This window comes from Vipera ursinii (assembly GCF_947247035.1).
Source record: "Vipera ursinii genome assembly, chromosome: 3".
NCBI lineage: Eukaryota > Metazoa > Chordata > Lepidosauria > Squamata > Viperidae > Vipera > Vipera ursinii.
This window is the reverse complement of record NC_139516.1, coordinates 197,869,538-197,891,280: the sequence shown is the minus strand read 5'-3', so window position 1 is coordinate 197,891,280 and position 21,743 is coordinate 197,869,538. Positions and strand designations below refer to the sequence as shown.

The 21,743-nt window shown below is 40.5% G+C and overlaps 1 protein-coding gene across 3 annotated transcripts in view; it reads left to right on the top strand.

Annotated features, from left to right (window-relative positions):
• SAMD12 (sterile alpha motif domain containing 12) overlaps positions 1 to 21,743 on the top strand; it is a 272,823-nt gene that overhangs the window by 23,516 nt on the left and 227,564 nt on the right. For all 3 annotated transcript variants that reach the window (XM_083359832.1, XM_083359833.1, XM_083359831.1), the window contains exon 2: positions 12,378 to 12,553. In XM_083359832.1, coding sequence (XP_083215958.1) covers positions 12,378 to 12,553 — 176 coding nt within the window. The remainder of the gene's footprint in view (positions 1 to 12,377; positions 12,554 to 21,743) is intronic.

The window sequence follows — 21,743 nt, the reverse complement described above, 5'->3', positions numbered from 1 at the left end:
TGACAGTTTGACCTCTATTTCCTTACAGAATTTAAGTGACAGATTTATCTCAAAAGCCATTATGGGAGCAGATAGGATTTGACCCCTTTGATAGCATGGCAGACACTTAGTTCCTGTTTTTTAACTGTAGCACAGTAGGTTTTCCTAGCTTAAAAACTGCGAGTTTTTAAGGGGAATGGAAATTGAAATTTTATTTCAATTTTCATAAGAAATTGACATTCTGGAGATATATAATTCACATCATTTGTATGTCATGATGCATGTGGTATCAACTAACATCTCCTGCCAAATCCCTGGGTACTTGGATAATCCTGATAATTGAAATATTATATTTCAACAAATCAGTGGTTGGAGTTTTAAAATATGTTGAATGGAATCCTATAATTTTAAGATTAACTTAATTCAATAAAATATTTTTCTTTTCACATCCATTGGATTCCAAAAAAAATTTATTGGAGGGTCTTAGCTTTGGTGTGTTAGAAGTGTAATAATATAGAGGAGTAACATCAACATAGGTGTTTTGGGGCTTATTTTACAATTGCACAATTTTGTTTTAAAATGAGGCTCTGACGCAGATTTCATATCTTCCAGGAAATTGAAATCCTATCCAAATGCCATTAGCATTTGTTGTGTATGTAAATAGTTATTAACAGGGCAAGCAAGAGATTGCAAACACATTGCAGCTTAGCAAGGTTCAGAGCGGGAAATTAAGGTGCATTCATTGGACGCCACAACCTAGGAGCGGGAAAAGAGACTCCATTGATTGGTTACAGTTCAAAGGCTTTCTCTATAAAAGGGTTGCAACATTTGACAGTTGACAGTTGACTTTGTGTATTCAATAAACTCGTTCATTGTTAAACCACTCTGAGTCCTCGTCAATTAGAACCAAACAACTGGCGACGAAGGTGGGATTGACAGAAGACCAGAGAACCGGCGGAATTGTCGCGAAAGGCGGCAAATTCAGAGCGAGTCACAGTCAACCGAGCGGCCGCGGCAGAATAAGAAAAAATTCTCCGAATGGCGCAAATCGGGTCATTGAAGGAATTCGACCCAAACTTCCCTGAAGATTGGGAAGAATACATCGGTCAAGTCGAAGGGTTCCTGTTAGTGAACGGAATCACAGACGACCGTAAAAAAGCGGCGGCATTATTGACGATCTGTGGCACACCGGTCTACAGAGTCGCTGTCGGATTGTGTCAACCGCAACCAGTCTCTAGCGTGCCTTATGCCGACCTCCTCGCTAAATTAAAGGTCCACTTTACACCCCGAAGGTCCGAACTCTTTTGGCGGCGCATCTTCGAAAAGAGGAATCAGAGACCGGGAGAGTCCATACAAAAGTTTGTCGCTGCCGTTAGGGAAGCCGCAGTACGATGTAAATACGATAATTTAGAGATAAGAATTCGGGACAGAGTAGTACTGGGCTTGCGTGATGAACAACTACAAAACAGAATAATCGCCAAACCCACCGGCGATTTGCAGGAAGTGCTCGACGAACTTCTAACTTACGAGTCAACCGGGTATCGCGACCCCCCCCGCAGTAGCATGGCAGCAGCGCCCGAGATCAACCAAGCGGGCTATGTGGACTGCGGGGAGGTGGACCAGCAGTGGGAGGAAGAGATCGCCGAAGTCTCCAGGCGATTTGGAAAGATGGCACCTAGACAACCCAGAAGCGAGGGGCCCGAACCTGGCCGCCGTCAACAACCCGCAACTCCGCAAAGACAACCGACCGGAGCACAACGACCGTGGCGGGACACCGCAACCAGACCGCGCGACAACGACAGCCAGAACCGATGCGGCAGCTGCGGCGGCAACCATCCCCGTGCATCCTGCCGATTCCGTACCGCCAAGTGCAGGGCATGCGGCAAGACCGGCCACATCCAGGCCATCTGCAGAAACCGCGCTCGCGACAACCGTCTGAACGAAGTCGATGTGTGGCCTGAGGGTAAGGTAACCCCTATTGCTAGTGGCAAGGAGACCCCTAAAAACCGGGTTAAAATTCCAAATCTAGGGGAGGTGGCGCGAGTCAATAGGAGAAGGCTGGGAAGTGGTCACAATTTTCTGGACGGAAAATTAAAAATCACAGTCCTTCTGCAAGGGGTCCCTTGCAGAATGGAAATTGACTCAGGGGCTTCAGTGTCGATAATTTCCACTGAAACCCTTGAGAGAATTGAACAAAGAAGTGGAAAAAGAATTCCACTTAGTCCAACAAATATTCAATTAATGGACTTTCAAAAAAGTCCAATAAAAGTAAAAGGAAAGACCAGCCTTAGTGTAAAATTTAAGGGGTTTAAGGGGGTCTTAGAACTAATAGTTACAGAGGGGAATAGGACTAGCTTAATCGGACTTAATTGGTTCCCTGCCCTAGGAATTTGGATCGGGGGAATAAATTCAGTGATTAAAAATAAGACCCTCGAATCCGTCTGCAATGAATTTGCAGACGTATTCGATGGATCTCTGGGCATGTACAAAGGGCCCCCCATTAACTTCAACCTAGACCCCTCAGTAAAACCAATCAGGCTTAAGGCCCGAAGGGTGCCTTTTGCCTTAAAGGAAAAAATCGAGGCCGAGCTCGACCGGCTTGTAGGCCAAGGAGTATTAGAACCTGTTGAGGGCGGTTTGTGGGAAACGCCGATTGTCACACCCCTCAAACCCAATGGGGATGTGAGAATCTGCGCTGACTACAAAGCCACCCTCAACATTGGAATGAAAAAGCATGCTTACCCGGTCCCGACGGTGAAGCAGGTCCTCGCCACGATCCAGGACGCCGCCATCTTCGCCAAGTTAGACTTGGCGCATGCGTACTTACAGTTGACTGTTTCTAAAGAGGCTGCAGAGGCACAGACGATCGTTACCCACAAGGGGGCGTTCCGAGTCCACAGACTGCAATTTGGAATTGCAGCAGCTCCAGGCATCTTCCAAGAAGTGATGGAGAGGACCTTAAAGGGCATACCTGGAGTATGCCCTTACTTTGATGATGTCCTAATAGCTGGAAAGGATGAAGGAATATTAGTAGAGCGGCTGGAACAGGTACTGGGTAGGTTTAGGAAGGCTGGGTTGAAACTAAAGAAGGAAAAATGTAGCATAGGGGTTAAATCCACTGATTTTTTGGGGTTCAGGATTGACAAAAGTGGAATCCACCCTACCCCTGAAAAAATTAAAGCAATCAAAGGGGCCCCAGAACCAAGGAACAAGGCGGAACTACAGGCCTTCCTTGGCTTGGTAAATTTTTACCACACGTTTGTGCCACACAAGGCTGCCATTGCAGAACCCTTACACAGACTCTTAGATAAGAAGACCCCTTGGCAGTGGCAGAACAAGCACAAAGTAAGTTTCCAAATTTTAAAAGACATCCTTTCCAGTAATTCAACTGTAACCCACTTTATAGAAAACAAACCAATCTACCTGGCGTGCGATGCTTCGCCCTATGGCGTAGGGGCTGTGATCAGCCACTTAGACAACCAGGGAATACAAAGACCCATTGCATACTACTCCCGCACACTAACCAAGGCAGAGCGGAACTATGCGCAAATAGACAGGGAGGCATTAGCCATAGTGGCAGGAGTTAAAAAGTTCCACGACTACCTGTATGGTAGGAACTTTACTATACTGACGGACCACAAACCCTTGCTGGGACTGTTTACCACAGATAAACAGACTCCCCAAATTATGTCACCCAGGATGCTGAGGTGGTCCATTTTCCTCTCAGCATACTCATTTTCCCTCCAATACAGACCAGGCAAGGACATGGGTCATGCAGACGCTCTTAGCAGATTGCCCCTAAGCACAACAGAGGAGGACCCTGCCCCAGTGGGACAAATAATGTCCCTACAGGACATTCCTGATTTGCCCTTAACTGCAAAAGACATTGCTGAGGCAACCAATAAGGACCTCACCTTAAGGAGAGTAATGACCTGGGTCATGAGCGGTTGGCCTAATGCCAAACTGGATGAAATATACAGTCCATATTTCAGGAGGAAAGATGAACTGTCAGTTCATTTGGGTTGCTTACTCTGGGGAACTCGTGTAGTTATTCCAGGAATCCACAAATCAGCTATTCTACTTGAATTGCATGAGGGACATCCTGGAATAGTAAGGATGAAGGCGTTGGCTAGGAGTCACTTGTGGTGGCCAGGACTGGACAACGACATTGAGGAATGTGTTGCCAATTGCCATCTGTGCCAACGTTCCAGGCCTGAACAACAACATATCCGCACACATAAATGGGAACAAGCTAGGAATCCTTGGTCCAGGATTCATATTGACTTTGCTGGACCCTTCCAAGGGTTAACGTTCCTAGTAGTGGTTGACAGCTACTCTAGATGGCTAGAGGTAGTACCGGTCAGCTCAGTAACTTCAGGCAGAACAATACAGGCATTAAGGGGCCTCTTTGCCACTCACGGGTTGCCGGATTTAATTGTGTCTGATAACGGGCCACAATTCACATCTATTGAATTTCAGGATTTCCTCAAGGCCAACTCGATTAAGCACAAGACTTCAGCACCCTTCCACCCCTCCACCAACGGATTGGCTGAAAGAAATGTGAGGACCACGAAGGACGCTTTAAAAAGAATTATTCGAGGTGATTGGCATCAGAGACTGGCAGAGTTCTTGTTGGCTCAGCACACGACCCCATGTTCTGCTACAGGGAAAAGTCCAGCTGAAATGAGGTGGGGCAGGAGACTATCCACAAAATTGGACAGATTGCACCCTGACAGACTGCAAACAAACAGTGAATTTGACATTCCTAACAGAACATTTAAAGTGGGGGATTTGATCTGGGCCAGAAACTATGCCCAAGGGGACAAATGGATTCCAGGGGTGGTGACTGAAATCTTAGGTCCCCTGTCGTACACTATTGAGGGGGAAGGGAACAGGATCTGTAAAAGACACATAGACCAGCTGAGGAAAAGATCCAGTGGTTGTGTGCCAGTTGAGGGGGACCTAAGCATAGTAAGGGGAAACAGTACAGATAACAACAGGCCAGAGAGTGGCGTAGAGGAGGGGCAAAAGGACTCATCCCCTCGCACCCAACAACAACAATTCAGTCAAATTGAATGGGAAATACCCCTGCGAAGTAGGCCAGTGACCACTGAATTACAAACACAAACTAATACACAAGACAGCACATCTGAAGCCAGTAACCCAGAGCCCAGGCCCAGCAGTGACAAGCAGCCAAGCAGTCAACCAGGAAGAGGGGTCCCTAGCAGCCAAAGTAACAGATACCCTTCTAGAATACATAGGCCACCAAAATACCTAAAGGATTTCGTAAAGAAATAACATCAACGGGGGGGTAAGGGGTGTTGTGTATGTAAATAGTTATTAACAGGGCAAGCAAGAGATTGCAAACACATTGCAGCTTAGCAAGGTTCAGAGCGGGAAATTAAGGTGCATTCATTGGACGCCACAACCTAGGAGCGGGAAAAGAGACTCCATTGATTGGTTACAGTTCAAAGGCTTTCTCTATAAAAGGGTTGCAACATTTGACAGTTGACAGTTGACTTTGTGTATTCAATAAACTCGTTCATTGTTAAACCACTCTGAGTCAGCATTGATTTCTTAAGATTTAGTCAGTAAAGATAATAAATCACCTAAATAAATCCTCCATATCAGGAAGACTCCATCTCATCCTGAATTTACTAAGATTAATAAATGAAAGGAAAAGTCAGAGAAAGTTTAATTTACTCATTATTTGTGGTAAACTTCATCAAAAAGTCTTCTTCTTCTTCTTTACTTCCTCTTTTACTCTTTTGGGTGTTGAGGTAAATAAAGAATTCTGGTTCCTGCACATCTGATGGGCTTAATCATTGTTCATTTGATGCCATGCTAGTATAGCGTGTCTTTGAGGTTATCTATCTTCTTCTGAGTCTGCGACGTGTTCTTTGGCCTTCTCTTTTTGTACATGCTATACCTTCAAAACAGTGAGTGCTTTATCCCCCCACCCCCCCAACTGCAACAGACTCTGGATTGTGGAAAAGGATTCATGCAAGTATTGAAAAGCATTAAAAGGACACATAATCAAAGCTTAGATGTTTTCTCCTCTTTCTTAACATGGTTGTTCAGGAAGTTATTTACTCATGTAGCATTAGCTTTTATATAGTTAAATGGATTTTCTTACCAGTTTACAGATTTCTGATGTATTTAACAATATTTTAGTAGCTTGTCAGTATCTCACAAAGTTCTTTTCCCTTATGTAAAGAAGAATGACACAAAATATGAATGTTTGCTCTTTATGCTCTACAGGCAAGAAAAAGGTCTTAAGAAATAACCAATGGAGCTGATTTTTCTCCTCAGTTATCTGGAACATACATGAAGAAATTCCTTTTCTTACTTAACCAGTCTTCACCAACCTGAATTCATTCTGCTCTGAGCACCATCTTTACAATTTCAGTCTATTGGAGTATATTGACTCTTGGTGAGTTGATTCAGCTTCCAGTTCCTCAGTGTGTCATTTTATTTTCAATTTTCCCTGAGGTTTTGTGTGCTTGATTTCTCCTTCCTTCTGTAGTGGAACTTTTTGCCATTGTGCCTCAGTCTCTCTTTTCTAAGATTCTTGACATTTCTTTTCCAATTTTTGATTTAATATTTATTTACTGAACAATTTATAAAGCTGCCCAAGTTGCAAAAATGCCACTCCCGATGGTGCTCAGTAGCAAAATCAAAATTACAGCATCCCTCAAAACAATGGAAAACAAAGAAAGACAAGAAACACATAGTTGAGGTATACCATGGGCATCCCAATACCATCCCAAAGTTTGTTCATTCGGCATCCTAGCCCAAAGATTTCCTGAAGTCTAGCAGGATTGGGGCAACTTCTGCCATTAATTTCTTTTGCCAACATATCTATTTATTATGCTTTCTGTTTATTGAAATTTATTGTTTTGAGATTTCATGCTATTATATTCTTTCTGCTTCTTCTACTTAAGGAAGTAGAAGAACAATTCTGCTTTGTTGGTTAAGGTCAAAAAGGCTTAAACGGAGATCTGAATTTGAAGGAAAAAATGGGATTTTGTGTGCATGTAGGCACCATGATAAAGAATCATCTTTTCCTCATCCTTAGAAGGTGTTTCCTACTCTACAGGTGATGCCCAATCCTGTGAAAAGATTCATCTGGAGTCCTTGGTGTACTCTGAACTTGGTTGTTTGCTTTCGGGACATTTTAGTGCCTAACTAGGAGACATCATCAGTGCTAGTTAGTGTGGAACTTGGTTGTTTGCTTGTATAAATGTCATTACTCAACAATGGATAGTTACCCATTACCCCTAGTTGGGTAATGATATATCTTTTTTAGCAAACAGTCCAGCTCAGAGAGCACCAAGGACTCTACAGTTGGACTCTGAGCTGCAGATATTCTCTCCTATTTAAAGACTCATTTGGTTTTCAAGTCAACGATAAATGATTTTCCTTTGTCTTTCTTTATCCTCTGAAGGAGAAAGCTGTCAACAAGACAAGTCAGGAATTGGTAATGTTTGTCTCCCAACAGATGTTGGGGTAATTGAAAACTCCCATCATTATTATTTCATCCCCCTTTTTTTGAAAGATCTGCAATTTAGTTTTAGAAAGACTGGTCTTCACATTTTCCTTGGCTTGATGAGCAGAGCAACAACAGTATCACTTTATTTGTTAGATTTGGGTCCAGATCTTTTCTTGTTATTTGTTCCTACTTTTAGCTGACAATGTTAGAAGTGAGTAAATATTGGATTAGGTGGTCTCAGTAGAAATTGGACCAACAAATGCTGGCTATTTTTCTCCTTCATTCTATATCTATACTAGTAATCTGGATAGGCAGAAAACATCGGCCAGATTACTAGAACAGAAATAGTCTATGAGCTTATTTGTTGCAAATGGAGGAAAGTGGTTCATTAATTATGTGTAGAGAGTAAGAAAGATGATCTTGACAGATAGGCCAGATTCATTACCAAAGCATCAAGGGAAAAACATGGCTTAAGTCCTAAACAAGAAGACATGTGTACAAGATTCAAGCAGGCACCTCTCTACTTCACACAAGTATGAAGGGAAGTGGGAAGTAATACACAATCAGACTTGCAAGAATCTATTACTATAGCCAAGTATTGTAGTTCTAGCCTCGGGGAGGCTAATTTCTTAGTTTGGCCTACACAGTGGGGCTGACATCATATGAGTGGCTTTAGTAAAACACATGATGTTGTCTTCAGTAAAAAAAGAAAGGAAGTTAGTATGAACATTTAGACCAGGTGTTTCCAACCCACATGCAGCCCTGGACAGCTAGTAATGCGGTCCCACAAGATATAATAAAAAATATTAAAAAATAAAGGAAGTTTGTTATTTATATACATTAGCTATATTATATATTTTATATGTAGCCCAAGACAATTCCTCTTCATTCAATGTGGCCCAGGCAAGCCAAAATGTTGAAACACCCATGATATAAAATAGATGCTCAGCCTGAAGCACTCTGACTCTCAGGCTGATAGGTGTGAGAAGATATCTTTTTGGGATTTATTTATTTTATTTGTTACATTTATTTGCCACCTATCTTACCATGAGGCTACTTTAGGCAATTTACAGTAGTGAAAAGGAAGACAATGAAGGGAGTGTAAACAGATAATGATGACGTTATCCATTCAGTTACGTTCAATTTTTGTTGATTCTATGGACCAGGTCTTTCCGCATCTTCCAATTTTGCGTTTCTTCTTTGAGTTTTTCTATGCTCTGGCTGGTGTCAGCTTTGATGGTGTCCAGCCAACATTTTCTTTGGTGACCTGGTTTCCTTTTACCGCTAACTCTTCCAAGCACAATTTCTTTCTCCACTGAGTGTAAACAGAAAATAAAATAAAATAACAGAAAGATAAAATAAACAATGGCAACAAGAACAATAGCAATAACAAGAGCATTTAGACTTATATGTCACCCCATAATGCTTTACGAAGGGACGTGGTGTCTCAGTGGGTTAGGACGCTGAGCTTGTCGATCAGAAGATTGGCAGTTTGGCGGGTCGAATCCCGAGTGCTGCATAGCAGAGTGAGCGCCTGTTACTCATCCCAGCTTTTGCCAACCTAGCAGTTCGAAAGCACGTAAAAATGCAAGTAGAAAAATAGGGACCACTACGGTGGGAAGGTAACAGCGTTCCGTGTGCCTTTGGCGTCTAGTCATGCCGGCCACATGACCACGGAGATGTCCTCAGACAAACGCTGGCTCTTTGGCTTTGAAACGGAGATGAGCACTGGCCCCTAGAATCGGAAACGACTAGCACGCATGTGCGGGGGAACCTTTACCTTTACCTTTAATGCTTTACAGTGCTCTCTGGGTGGTTTACAATGTCAGCATTATTGCCTTGAACAATCTGGGTTCTCATTTTACTGACCTTGAAAGGATGGAAGGCTGAGTCAACCTTGATTGAACTCCGAGCTGTCAGCAGAGTTTGCCTGTAATGCTGCACTTAACCATTGCACCATCAGGGCCTCCATACATTAGTATGATAACCAAAAAAATAAAAAAAATGCATGGGTGGAAGAGCAGGAAAGGAGAGCAGGAAACAAGGAGGGGAGGTGGACTCTGCCTTCAATCCAGCAAACACCTCCAGTGTGGAACTTCGCTATGCACCCCAGGCCAATTGGCAAAGCCAGATCTTCAGGGTCTTGCAGAAAGATAAAGGGGTCTGCTAGGAAGGCTTTACTAATATTCCGATCCTGAATCTGAAATGTGTGTTTCTGTGCTATGTCTATGTGCAATAATTACCCTGCCATTTTTTGGGTTGGTTTAAAATATTTCCTCTTTCCAAGGCAGTTATTCAAGTTAACTGTCTTAAAGGTTAAAACTGGTAGAAATGCAATCCTTACAAGTGAAAAATGTACTCTGTCAAGACCCTAGCAGCAGACCCTGACCAGGGAAACAAACCTTACACAGAGTTTCATTAATCAGGCTTAGAATCAAGAAAAAAAATAGTTAGGATACAGGCTGTTGGAAAGTGAATAAGCACAATTCCACCCTCATTCACGAGCAAATGCATTAAGTTGGTGTCTCAGAATTGTTTGAACCTCTTTTTCCCTGAATGCAAAGCTGAAGGGCTAATACCGTTTTCCCCAGATAAAGTTGGCACTGGAGCATCCATCTTTTTTTATTATTATTATTAGTCATGTTTTGAAATATCCTCTTTTGTTTCTCAGCCTCAGTAACTTTCTCTGCTTGGTCTCAATGAGGTGCCAGTCTTTGGAATCTTTGCTTGGTTAGCCATGGATAAAATAACTTCCCTCTTGCCTGCCACTCAGAAACTCACTGACTTGAAGTTGGCAGAAAAGTAATCTCCAAAGTAATTGGCGTTCTTAGGAAAATGGTGTTGGGGTAGCTAAAGGCTCTTCAGGTGTTTTGAATCTCAATTTCCATAATCCCTGCATACTGCTCCCTGATTAGAGAAATCCAAAACACCAAGAGAATATTAGGTGATATACCCCTCATGCTATTTCAGCCACAAAACATGACGAATGTGCAAGGGAAACATGTTTCTGTACCTATTTCCTTTTCAATAGGGGATAAATTATGATTTTGCCAATGCATCCATTTGAGACAGAGGGAAATTTCTTGAGTGGTCTATAATACAGTTAATCCTCCATTTACAGCCACAGTTGAGCCCAACATTTCTGTTGCTAAGCTTAAGTGAATTTTGCCCCATTTTATGACCTTTGTTGCTACAGTTGTTAAGTGAACCACTGCAGTTGTTAAGTTAGTAACATGGTTGTTAAGTGGATCTGGCTTCCTTATTGACTTTGCTTGTCAGAAGCTTGCCAACGTTGACCCTGTAAATACATGCCAGTTGCCAAACATTCAACTTTTGATCAAAGGCATACTGCAACAGTCATAACTGTGAAAAATGGTCATAAGTCACTTTTTTCAGTGCCGAATAACTTTGAACAGTCGTTAACCAAAGGTTGTAAATTAAGGACTACCTTTACTGTATATTTTTATATAACAGACTTGGAGGTCTTCTAGTCTAACCCTCTACTCAGACAGGAAACTCTATACAATTTCTTTAAAACATCCATTGCTGGAGAACATACAACTTCTGGAGGCAGATTGTTCCACTGATTAATTGTTCTAACTGTCAGGAAATTCCTCCTGAGTTCTAGGTTGCTTCTCTGTTTGGTTAGTTTCCATCCATTGCTTCTTGTCCTGCCTTCTGGTGCTTTGGAGAATAGCTTGACTCCCTCTTCTTTGTGGCAGCCCCTGAGATATTGGAACACTGCTATCATTTCACCTCTAATCCTTCTTTTCATTAAACTAGACAATACCCAATCCCAGCAACTATTCTTTATATGTTTTAGCTTCTAGTCCCCTGATTATTTTTTGCTCTTCACTGCACTCTTTCCAGAATCTCAACATCTTTTTTTACATCATGGTGACCAAAACTGGATGCAGTATTCCAAGTGTGGTCTTACCAAGGCATTATAAAGTGGTATTTAATACTTTACGTAATCTTGATTTTATCCTTCTATTATTGCGGCCTAGCACTGTGTGGGCTTTTTTGGCAGCTGCAGCACACTGCTAGCTCATATTGAAGTGATTGTCCACTAGGACTCCAAGATCCCTCTCACAGTTACTACTATTGAGCAAGGTACCACCTATACTATACCTGTGCATTTGGCTTTTCTTGCCTAAATGCCTTTTTTTTCCACCAATGAATTTCACCTTACTTTTTTCACCATTGAATTTCATTTTGTTAGATGTTCAAGTCTGACAAGAGCCTTCTGTATCTTAAGCCTATCTTCTGGAGTGTTGGCTATTCCTGCCAACTTGGTGTCATCTGCAAATTTGATGAGTTCTCCATCTATCCCTTCATCCAAATCAATGAGGAAGATGTTGAAGAGCACTGGCCCAGAACAGGACCTTCATTTTGTATGAAAGATAAGAACAGTTGCAGGAAACAGTACTAGTGTAGTCAATACCCTCTTTTGGCCAAGGGGCACAGGTACAAAAATGGGGTGGTGGTGGCAGCAGCATTCCTTTTGTGGTCCCCAGAGTCTTCCAGAATTAATATACCCCCAAATTTAGATCACCTCTTTGTCTTTTTTGTGCTTAACTCACCCATTTCACTTTTTAAATTGCTAGAGCCAATCAAAATGGACTTTGGCGGAATAGACATCTTGTCAGGTTATACCAAATCCAAGGCATCCTTGATAAACTTTGTGCAACCATAGGTGTAGGGTACATCCATTCGGCCTCATAAAATCACAAACTCATTTAGCTCCTGGTTGATGCCTCTACCATTTCAACCCACACTTCAAAGTGCCATTCCTTTGTGAGATGCTGCAGGTGTGCGGGATAGAACATGGCACAAACAGCTAAAAAAACAGCCTTTCTTTCTCTTCTTTTCTACCTTCTAAACTCACTCTAATTCCTTTTCTCAGCTATCCCCTGCAGCCTCAGTCCAAATGGCATCGATCTCTCTGTGTGTACTGAAGGAATTAGCCTGCAACTTGAAGGTGAGAGAGTGGAGCCAACCTCACTTAAGAACGAAACCTCCACGTTGCCTGAGTTGAAAGAAACTCTCCAAAGCCAGTCACTGGAATCAGAAGCATCTAAGGTGGGTATCACCACGCCTCTTTCTTTACTCTCTGCCTTTCTCCCCCCCCCCCAGTATTTGTAAGCTGCTTTATAATTCAGAACCTGGACTGTATACAAGAAGAGGAAGAAAAAAAACACGTCGAAGTTGAAACCCACACTATGTAATCAAAATAATGGATGGTCACTCGCAGTTCACCCAAATTGGAGGTTTGCCTGACCTGAATGGTTTTCAAAGCGTTGCAAAATGTATGGCGGGTCAGGGCTAGAAGAAAAAGCATGGTTCCAGAATATGGGTGCTACTACCAAATCCATCTACCACACTCGGCTGATAGCTGAAGGTACTTCCTCTGGCAGTGGGATCTTCAAGCAATCTCTCTTTAGATCAGGGGTGTCAAACTGCCAGTCTGCGGGCTGGATGTGTCATGGTGAAACGGCGCCCACCCCATTGCCGGCAATGGAAAAAAGTCACGATACGTTTATAGGTAATAACCAACATTTAAAAGATTGTTCAAGTCTAGTGAGGAACACACATATTTTCTATATTCAGTTCCAGAGGTCTCTAGGGAAAAAAAGCCTGAAGACAAATTGGTTAGATGTGTTCAGTTGCAAGATGACCATAGGTTGGTGCAGTGAGTGTGTTTTAAATCCAAAAAGGTTGAATCCTTGTCTTCTCCAGTCAAAAATAATAAAAAAGCACAGGAGATGGTGGGTGTGTGGGTGTGATATTAAACAATATTTTTCTCTCACTCGGTCCGACTTAATTTATTTTAAAAAAAGATCAGTGTACAAAGGAAATCATTGGTCTTACTCAAGCATAGAAGATTTGAAATCAGAACTTTTCTGTGTCTGTTTTGTGGAATATACTATTCATCTTTCTTTTACTTTTTATGCATTATATAGTAGTTTAAAAAATATTAACGTTCTGTTTTTAAATAGCTTAGAAAATCAAGAATTTAAAAAGAGAAAGAAAAAAAATCCTATCAATGTTTTTATAATCACAAATTAGAATGGCAGTATTACAAACATGTTCTTTATTAGCTTTTGCATCCAGCATTGAAAAAGAAGCACTACAACTCATATTAAAATAATTGTTTTTTACTGAACAAATGTATTGTCAGGCACGAAAGACCAAGTCCACATGTCAAGGTTCAGTTAACCTGATTTATTGCTAAATAAATACACAGGAATCTTCTCAACTAGTGGTCCACATCTTCTAAGAGTTAGATAAGGGTTAATGACACTCAGAGGGGTTGGACTTAGTTCTTTTATGGCTATGTAAGGATTCTAGGCTGATTCCCCCTTTTCATTCTGACCCCAGGTTCTGCCATCTCTTCTCCTAAATTTATATAGCTGCCCTTCTACCAAAGGGAATTCTGGGCAGGTGAGATCTTGGAAACTGGCTTCCAAATGAAGCAGTTGGATTGGCACATGACACTGTATCATATCTTATTTAATAAGTTGATTGAACAGACTGCAATAGACTATGTTTGCACAAAGCACCGAGCCAGAAGTCCACAAGTTCCTTATACTTGAATCCCTTAAAATCAAGGAATGGGGCCAATAGATGCCATTCATCATCTGATAGGTCTGGATCAAAATATTTGGTCTGAATCGAGATGGGTGGTGGAGAGTAGGAATTGGTGCTTCAAGGTAGCTTTTGGCATCAATTTTTCCATGTAGCCCCAAGTACTATGACAAATCAACTCAACAAGGCTGTGGTGGGGAGAATGGGGGGGGGTGTTTAAATGGGATTAAAGTCACCAATTCATTTTTAAATTCCCTCCAACTTATTCCTCCTAACCAAGCAACTCAGCAAACAAAGAAACAAATAAAATGATTATTTTATCTTTTTTCCCCTTTTCATAAATGCTCTGGGGGCTGCGGAAAGTTGGCAGGAGCCTGTAAATTCTGCATCTAATCTGGGAAGGAGGGTTATGCAGTGCTCCAGATTCAAAGGCAAAAATAGGCTTTGGAGCACACAGAACTGCCCATTCAATGCTTGTTGGCAGCTTCTTAAACAAAATGCTTTCTTCTCTGGGTCCCTGTTGTGGCTGCAGAGCTCAGATGATTGACCTCAAGACAAGGCATAGCTGCTCTGAGCAGCTGCTGGCAGATGTTAAGGTTCATTCCCATGTGCTCCAAAATACCTTTTCTCTTTGAATCTGGAAGATGGAACAGCACAGTGATAAACCAAGGCTAAAAAAACCCCCACAGCATCTGGGGTCAGGCAGCCTATTAAGCCCAGTTTGAATTATTCAAATGATATTTTAGCATACTAAGTGAATCCAACTGCAGTGAGTGGGCAAATAATCCTTTCCGATTTAAGCCTACTGTCTTGGTTCCTGGCAATAATTTAAACTGCTGTGAACATCGTTCTTTATCCTTCATTCTGCTGGAAGCTCGAAGGTAGATATTCAGAAAATGTATCACCGTGGAAAGCCAGCCTTTGTAGAAGAGAATATTTTTCTTTTTAAATTTTTATTTAAGAGTGACTACCATGTAATGCCAAAGAGACTTGCAGTGATCCTTTTTGCAGACTGCCAGCTGCAAAAAAATATCAGATGTTGGCTGTCAGTAGTCTACTTTAGCAGTTTCCAAACTTGGCAACTTGTAAGACTTGTGGAGTTCACCCCCAGAATTTCTCAGCCAGCCATGGTTGACTTAAGGGCCACAGCAGAACCCAAAATTTCTGAGAGAGTGGTTAAGTGAATTTTCCCCTATTTCACAACCTTTCCTGCCACAGTTGTTAAGGGAATCACTGCAGTTGTTAAGTTAGTAACACGGTTGTTAAGTGAATCTGGCTTCCCCATTGACTTTGCTTGTCAGAAGGACATTGCAACTGTCATAAATATGAGTCAGTTGCCAAGTCTCTGACTTTTGATCATGTGATCCTGGGGATGCTGCAATGGTTGCAAGTGTGAGAAATGGTCATAAATCACTTTTTTCCAATGCTGTTATAACTTTAAACAGTCACTAAACAAACTGTTGTAAGTTGAGGACTATCTTATTTCAAGAATAGGAACTGGACTGGACTTATAAAGGATCTTGTCGTTTTCCCTCTGGAATCCAGGATGTATGGATGTGATTTGTGAGTTTGGGGAGAATACTAATGTCATAATATTATGCAATACCTCTTCCTGTTTCCTTCATGGATTGAAATGCACATGTCACATTCAGAAGTTCTGTGGAGGATTGAAGAAGACCATTCAAGAAAGTAGACAATATTCCCTTTATTTATGGTTGCAATCAACGATTCCCATTTTCTATTAATTGTAGTTTTGTGTTCTATTTGTTCAGTGTTTGGATTGAGAAAACACATGGTTATAGTCATACTGTAAATGGAAACATCACATCTGGTTAGATTTATCCTATATTGGCCTGATGTTGTTATGTAAATGTCGCATTTAGAAAACAAACTGCTATACAGTACTTGAAATATAAATCTGATAAGCATCTGATTATTCTACATATCAGTTTCTTTTTATCTATTGTAACTGTGCCATCATGTTTATGACTATATTTCATTTCTCCAGTTGTATCATCAGCTTTAGATATGTGTATAAGATTTTTATCTTATCAGGAAATACTTTAATCATTTGGTTATGTTCAAGAAAGAAGGAAAAGAAATCCGTACCAAGAATTTTTATATGGGTTTGTACATATCTTTATTTCTTATAACTCACTGGGGTACAGTATTATATATGGTAATTCAGGTATGAAAGTTTTGTACAAAAATTGAATTCCAAATCCCAAAGGATTTGTGCTCATTGTAGAGTAAATGTTGGCATAATTGAGTTTCTTTTATATTGACCATTAAAGATAGAATTACATTTCTCCTTTTAAAAGTAATTGGTGCATTGTTATTATAACTCAGCCAAAGGCAAATTTATCTCAAAGTGGGGGGAAAAACTTGATATTTTTTTTTAAAAAAATGGAGTAAGTGATGTGATTTCCTCTTTATTGTCCCACTGTACTTTTAGAAGAATCAAGAAGATAATTGGTGTTTTGGGTGTTCTTTAATATTTCTCCACTATATAATTAATGTATAGGAAATTATAACCAATGATAACCATAAATAAATAACATGATAATCGCAGCCTTCTCCACCAGGAGCCAACCTGCATGACAGAATTTTACCTTCTTTTCCAATTTGCACGATTTTTTTAAAAGATAAATCCACTAGCCAAATTAAATACTTAAAATGGAGATGTTTTAAATGTAGTCTAAAAATGACACTAAAGAGATTGAGGCCCCCACATCCTAGCATGTGGTAATGAATTTTAATTTACTTTGTTTTATTGAAAAGCATTATAGATTGCCATTAAGAATATAGTTCCCTTGAGGTGGTTTACAGATTAAAAAAAAGCCCAGTCCTATAGTAAAACTAATATGCTCATAAGTAATAATGAGACTATTAAAAGGAAAAAAAAACAAATAATTGCAGATATGAAATCTGTTGAAAGCCAGAGAAAATTGCTATGTCTTGAGAGCTATCAAAGTGGTGGCCTGACAGATCTAGCTGGAGGCTGATTCTAGAAAACAGGAAGGACCCATCCTTGTCTTTTGCATCCTAAATTTGAAGAAAGTCTTAGTTATTGATTGTAATGTCCCAGCCATCGTATCTCAGAAGAAACAATTTCATGTAGACATATCCAAGATCTAGGAATCAGAACTACAGATAGTCCCCAACTTATGGCCGCAACTGAGCCCAAAATTTTTGTTGCTAACCCACACAGTGGGTTTTGCTCTGTTTTATGACCTCACTTGCCACAGTGGTGAAATTAATCACTGCAGTTGTAAGTTAGTAATACGGTTGTTAAGGGAATCTGGCTTCCCCGTTGACTTTGCTTGTCAGAAGGTCACAAAAGGGGAGACCCAGGGACACTGTAACCATCATAAATACATGCCAGTGGCCAAGCATCTGAATTTTGAACGTGTGACCCTGGGGATGCTGCAATGTTCATATGTGTGAATGATGGTCATAAGTTTCTTTTTTCAGTGCCATTGTAACTTTGAATGGTCCATGAATACATCAAGGTTCTGACTAATGTAACCAAATAAGACCTGAAGTTTCCTCAAAGAACATGTTTATTGGATACATAATAACAGCACAGTCAAAAGTGAAAACAATTCTAAAATTCCCCTTGGATTCAGCGTAACTAAATGTAACATTCCCCTCCCCTCTGCTATGCTATTTATCACGCTACCCAATGAAAGTAATTGATGGGCTCCATGACACTTCTTCTCTCCACCTTCCAGCTCCTGTGGGAATGACCTTGGTTCCCACGGGACCACTCCGTTTTTAGTCTAGCAATGCTTTCATTTTCTTTTCCCCTGTTCCCCACAGAATCTGTGGGAACTTAAAACAATAAAGATGGCTTCAGCCAGGATCATTTCAGAAATTGACAGAACAGTTGTAAGTCATGGACTATATGTATAGTCCTGCAAAGTTGAGAGGTCGGCCATTACATTCAGAAAGCCCATCTGAAGGCTGGTAGCTGTTTTGCTAAGTCCAACTCCCAAGATCTTTAACAGCAATAATTTTAATTAATTAATTAAATTTTTATGCTGCCCATCTCTCCTATACTGTAAAATGACTGTGGGCAGGTAATGACAGAGAATCCTTGACTTAAGACTGTAATTGGGACCAGAATTTCCTTTGCTAAGCAAGGCAGTTGGCAAGTGAGTTGTCCCCAATTTTGCCACAAGTTGTTACCTGAATGACTGCAGTTGTTAAGTGAATGATAGAGTCACTAAGTAAACCCAGTTTCCCACATTGACTTTTCTTGTCAGAAGCCAGCAGGGAAGATCACAAATAATCATCACCTGACCCTGGGACCCTGCAACTGTTGTAAATACGTGCTGGTTGCCAAGTGCCCAAATTTTGATCCCTTGACCTTGGGGATGCTGTCTTGGTTGTAAATGTAAGGATTGGTCATAAGTTGCTTTTTTCAGTATTGTAACTTTAAATGGTCTCTAAAAGAATGGTTGTAAATCAAGGACTACCTGTATTTTCCTCAGTACTCCTCCTCCTCCTCCTCCTCTTCCTCCCCTTCTCTTCTTCCCCTCTTCCTCCTCCTTCTCCTCCCCCCTCCTCCTCCTTTGTTTTACTTCCTTGATCTTTCTTCCTGTAAAACGACTGAGTATTTTTTTCCCCCAGTTAGGCATTCTGAACCATCTGACTCAACTCACTATGATTATCTGATTGGTACAGAACTGCACACTTATGACCCAACAGGTCTGGTTCTTTCAAGCCTCAGCTGCAGATATCTATGAGCTTGCTGATTCTCGAACTGTGAGGTCACAATCTGTCAAGCTCTGCTTTTCCAGTTCAGAGTGTAATTCATCAGATTATGCCCATAACATGATTTCCATAACGTTGGAAAATAACAAAACAGTAAATTAATTCATTGTAGCAGGTTTAGCATAGTTCTGATGTGAACTGACTGCTTGGGTCTACCCACATCACTGGAGGTTGGGAGTTTTGACACTATCTCTAAATTCAGCCCAGGGTAGTCCACTATAGGAGTCCAGCCTGTATGTCAATAGTGTATCTACAACCAAAGCAAAAAATGAGGTTTATTGAGTTGCAGGTCTGTGTTGATAAAAACACCATACAGTAATTCTGCTGTCACTTGAGTTTCCTCAATTAAGTGTAGGGTTCAAAAGAACTCCCAAATATTGAGGGAATAATCAAAGTACTAGCAAAAATGGTGTTGTGCTCTTACTTTTAAAGCAGATTACTATATTTCTGGGACTATGAACTTGATTTAGACTTTGCATCACTGCACGTCAGGGAATGTATGTGTCTGTTGTTTGGAGATGGTTGCATTTATACTTCTGCAAATGTTAATGTTCTGGTTATGGGGCATTCAAACAATAAAGCACAGAAAACATAAAAAGCATCAACCAATCAGCATGGAGGACGCGCCTCTCCCCACAACATGTAATTGAGATTTGGGAGCTATGAGCATTGGGCCCATTTACAACCATCTGCAACCTATGCTTACCCATCAACCCTTTCACAGCATAGGGATGTGTCAACGCCTACACACAGTTGCAGACAGGTCTAAATCAAGCTTAAGTCAAAAGTAATTCTAGAAGATAAACATGATAATGGCATTGTGCATGGAAAGTGAAATGGACAAAATATATGTGTCACTTTTCATGAGATGGGTTGCCACATAAATTTGATTAAGAAGTAAAATAAAAGAATAAATATGTGGGTTGTGCAAAAAAAAAAAAGATGAGCATGCAATAGATTTATTGGAGATAGCTTGCTATTAATTTCCAAAATGGATTATACTGTAAGATGTGGTTTCATTTTTCAGTGCTTTTTTCCCACTGTTTTTGCTATGTTTAATTTGCTTGAGCATCAGTTAATTGATAGTTTGAAAAACTAATTATGTGTGTGTGATTTAAAAAACTCTAATAAAGTATTCCGATCATTTATGAAAAGGAAGAGAAAATAGATGAAAAGGTCTTAAGGCAGATGGAATGAAAACATTTTTGAGCCAAAGTTTTCATATTGAAGTGTTTCCAATATTAATTGCATCACAGAAGTACTGAAGTATGTCTTTTTTGTTATTGTTATAAAAAAGTATCAGCAGGTTTTGTAACACTTTTGCAGAAGATATTTCTAGTATTTAATGATGAAATGACATGAATTGTTAGATGTGGTGGAAATGGTTTGGGGATAGCGTGGAAGAGCCCTACTATACTGATGAAAAGAAATTGCATATTTATATTAAATAAATATCATATATCAAGAAATGTAACTAATGCTTAAATCCAATTAGGCATTTAATGCATCACAGCAAGTGGTGCAAATAACATTTGCAAGATGGTCCAATCTGTGTTTAGCATAATAGATTCATTAATCTGTGTAATTATTACTCATAAATTGTGCATTGTGAAATTGATTAGTGGTTAAAAGAGGTTACTAAATATCAGGAGTGGGGAAATGCTGAATTTTTAGTCAGGTGTTTGAGAAGGAGAAAAGAGAATTCTCTCTTTCAGCCTCAAAATTAAAAATGACCTTGCCTGTAAGTTTTGCGGTGATCTTTTTCTTTTATGTTTTGTGTGGTTGCCCAGTTTTTGCAGTTGTTGTTTCTTTATATATATATTTTTAGGCAAGCAGGTAAATGTTAACTAAAGGAATCATCAAGTTTTGCTTGCTGTAATCTAACTATTTTTTGGGTGGGAGAGTGGAAATGTATCTGGCCATCAAATGCGAAAAGTTAGGACTTTGGAACACAAAATAGCAGCAACATAAATGAATAGGTCACCAGGAACCCAAATTTACTTTACACCCCATCTGATAGGACCTTCAGTCCATTTGGCCCTTTCATGCATACATATGCCTTTTAATGGATTTTCTGGAATTAGTTTTACTGTATTTTCATCTGCTCAAATGGGAGGGAATAGATTTCTGATAGAAAGCTATTGATTTCTGGACGTTAGGCAGGACATTATTATTGTTACACATAACTCAAGGCGGTGAACATGTCCAACACATCTTTCTCCACAACAACAATCCTGTGAGGTGGCTTGGGCTGAGAGAGAGTGGCCCAAGGTCCTCCAGCTGGCTTTCATAATAGAAGAACAGAATTGGAAGGGACTTTGGAGGTCTTCTAGTCCAACCCCCTGCTCAAGCAGGAGATTCCATATCATTTCAGACAAATGGTTGTCCAATCTTTTCTTTAAAAACCTCCAGTGGTGGAGCACCCACAACATCTGGAGGCAACTCATGCCACTGATTAATTGTTCTCACCCATGAAATTTCTCCTTAGTTCTAGATTGATTCTCTCCTTAACTAGTTTCCATCCATTGCTTCTTGTCCTGCCTTCAGGTGTTTTGGAGAATAGGTTGACCCCCCTTTTTGGGGCAGCCCCTCAAATATTGGAACACTGCTATCATATCAACCCTTAGTCCTTTTCAAGAAACTAGACATACCAAATTCCTGTGACTGTTCTTTATATGTTTTAGCCTCCAGTCCCCTAATCTTCTCTGTGCTCTTTCTAAAGTCTCAACAACTGTTTTTGATATCATGGTGACCAAAATTGGATGCAATGTTCCTTGCTAGGGCAGGGCTGGAACTCATGGCCTCCCATTTCCTAGCCTGGTGCCTTAACCACTACACCAAACTGGCTTTCTGCTGATTTCTTGACAACATCATGAACTTCTTTGATATTGCTTTCTTCTGGGAT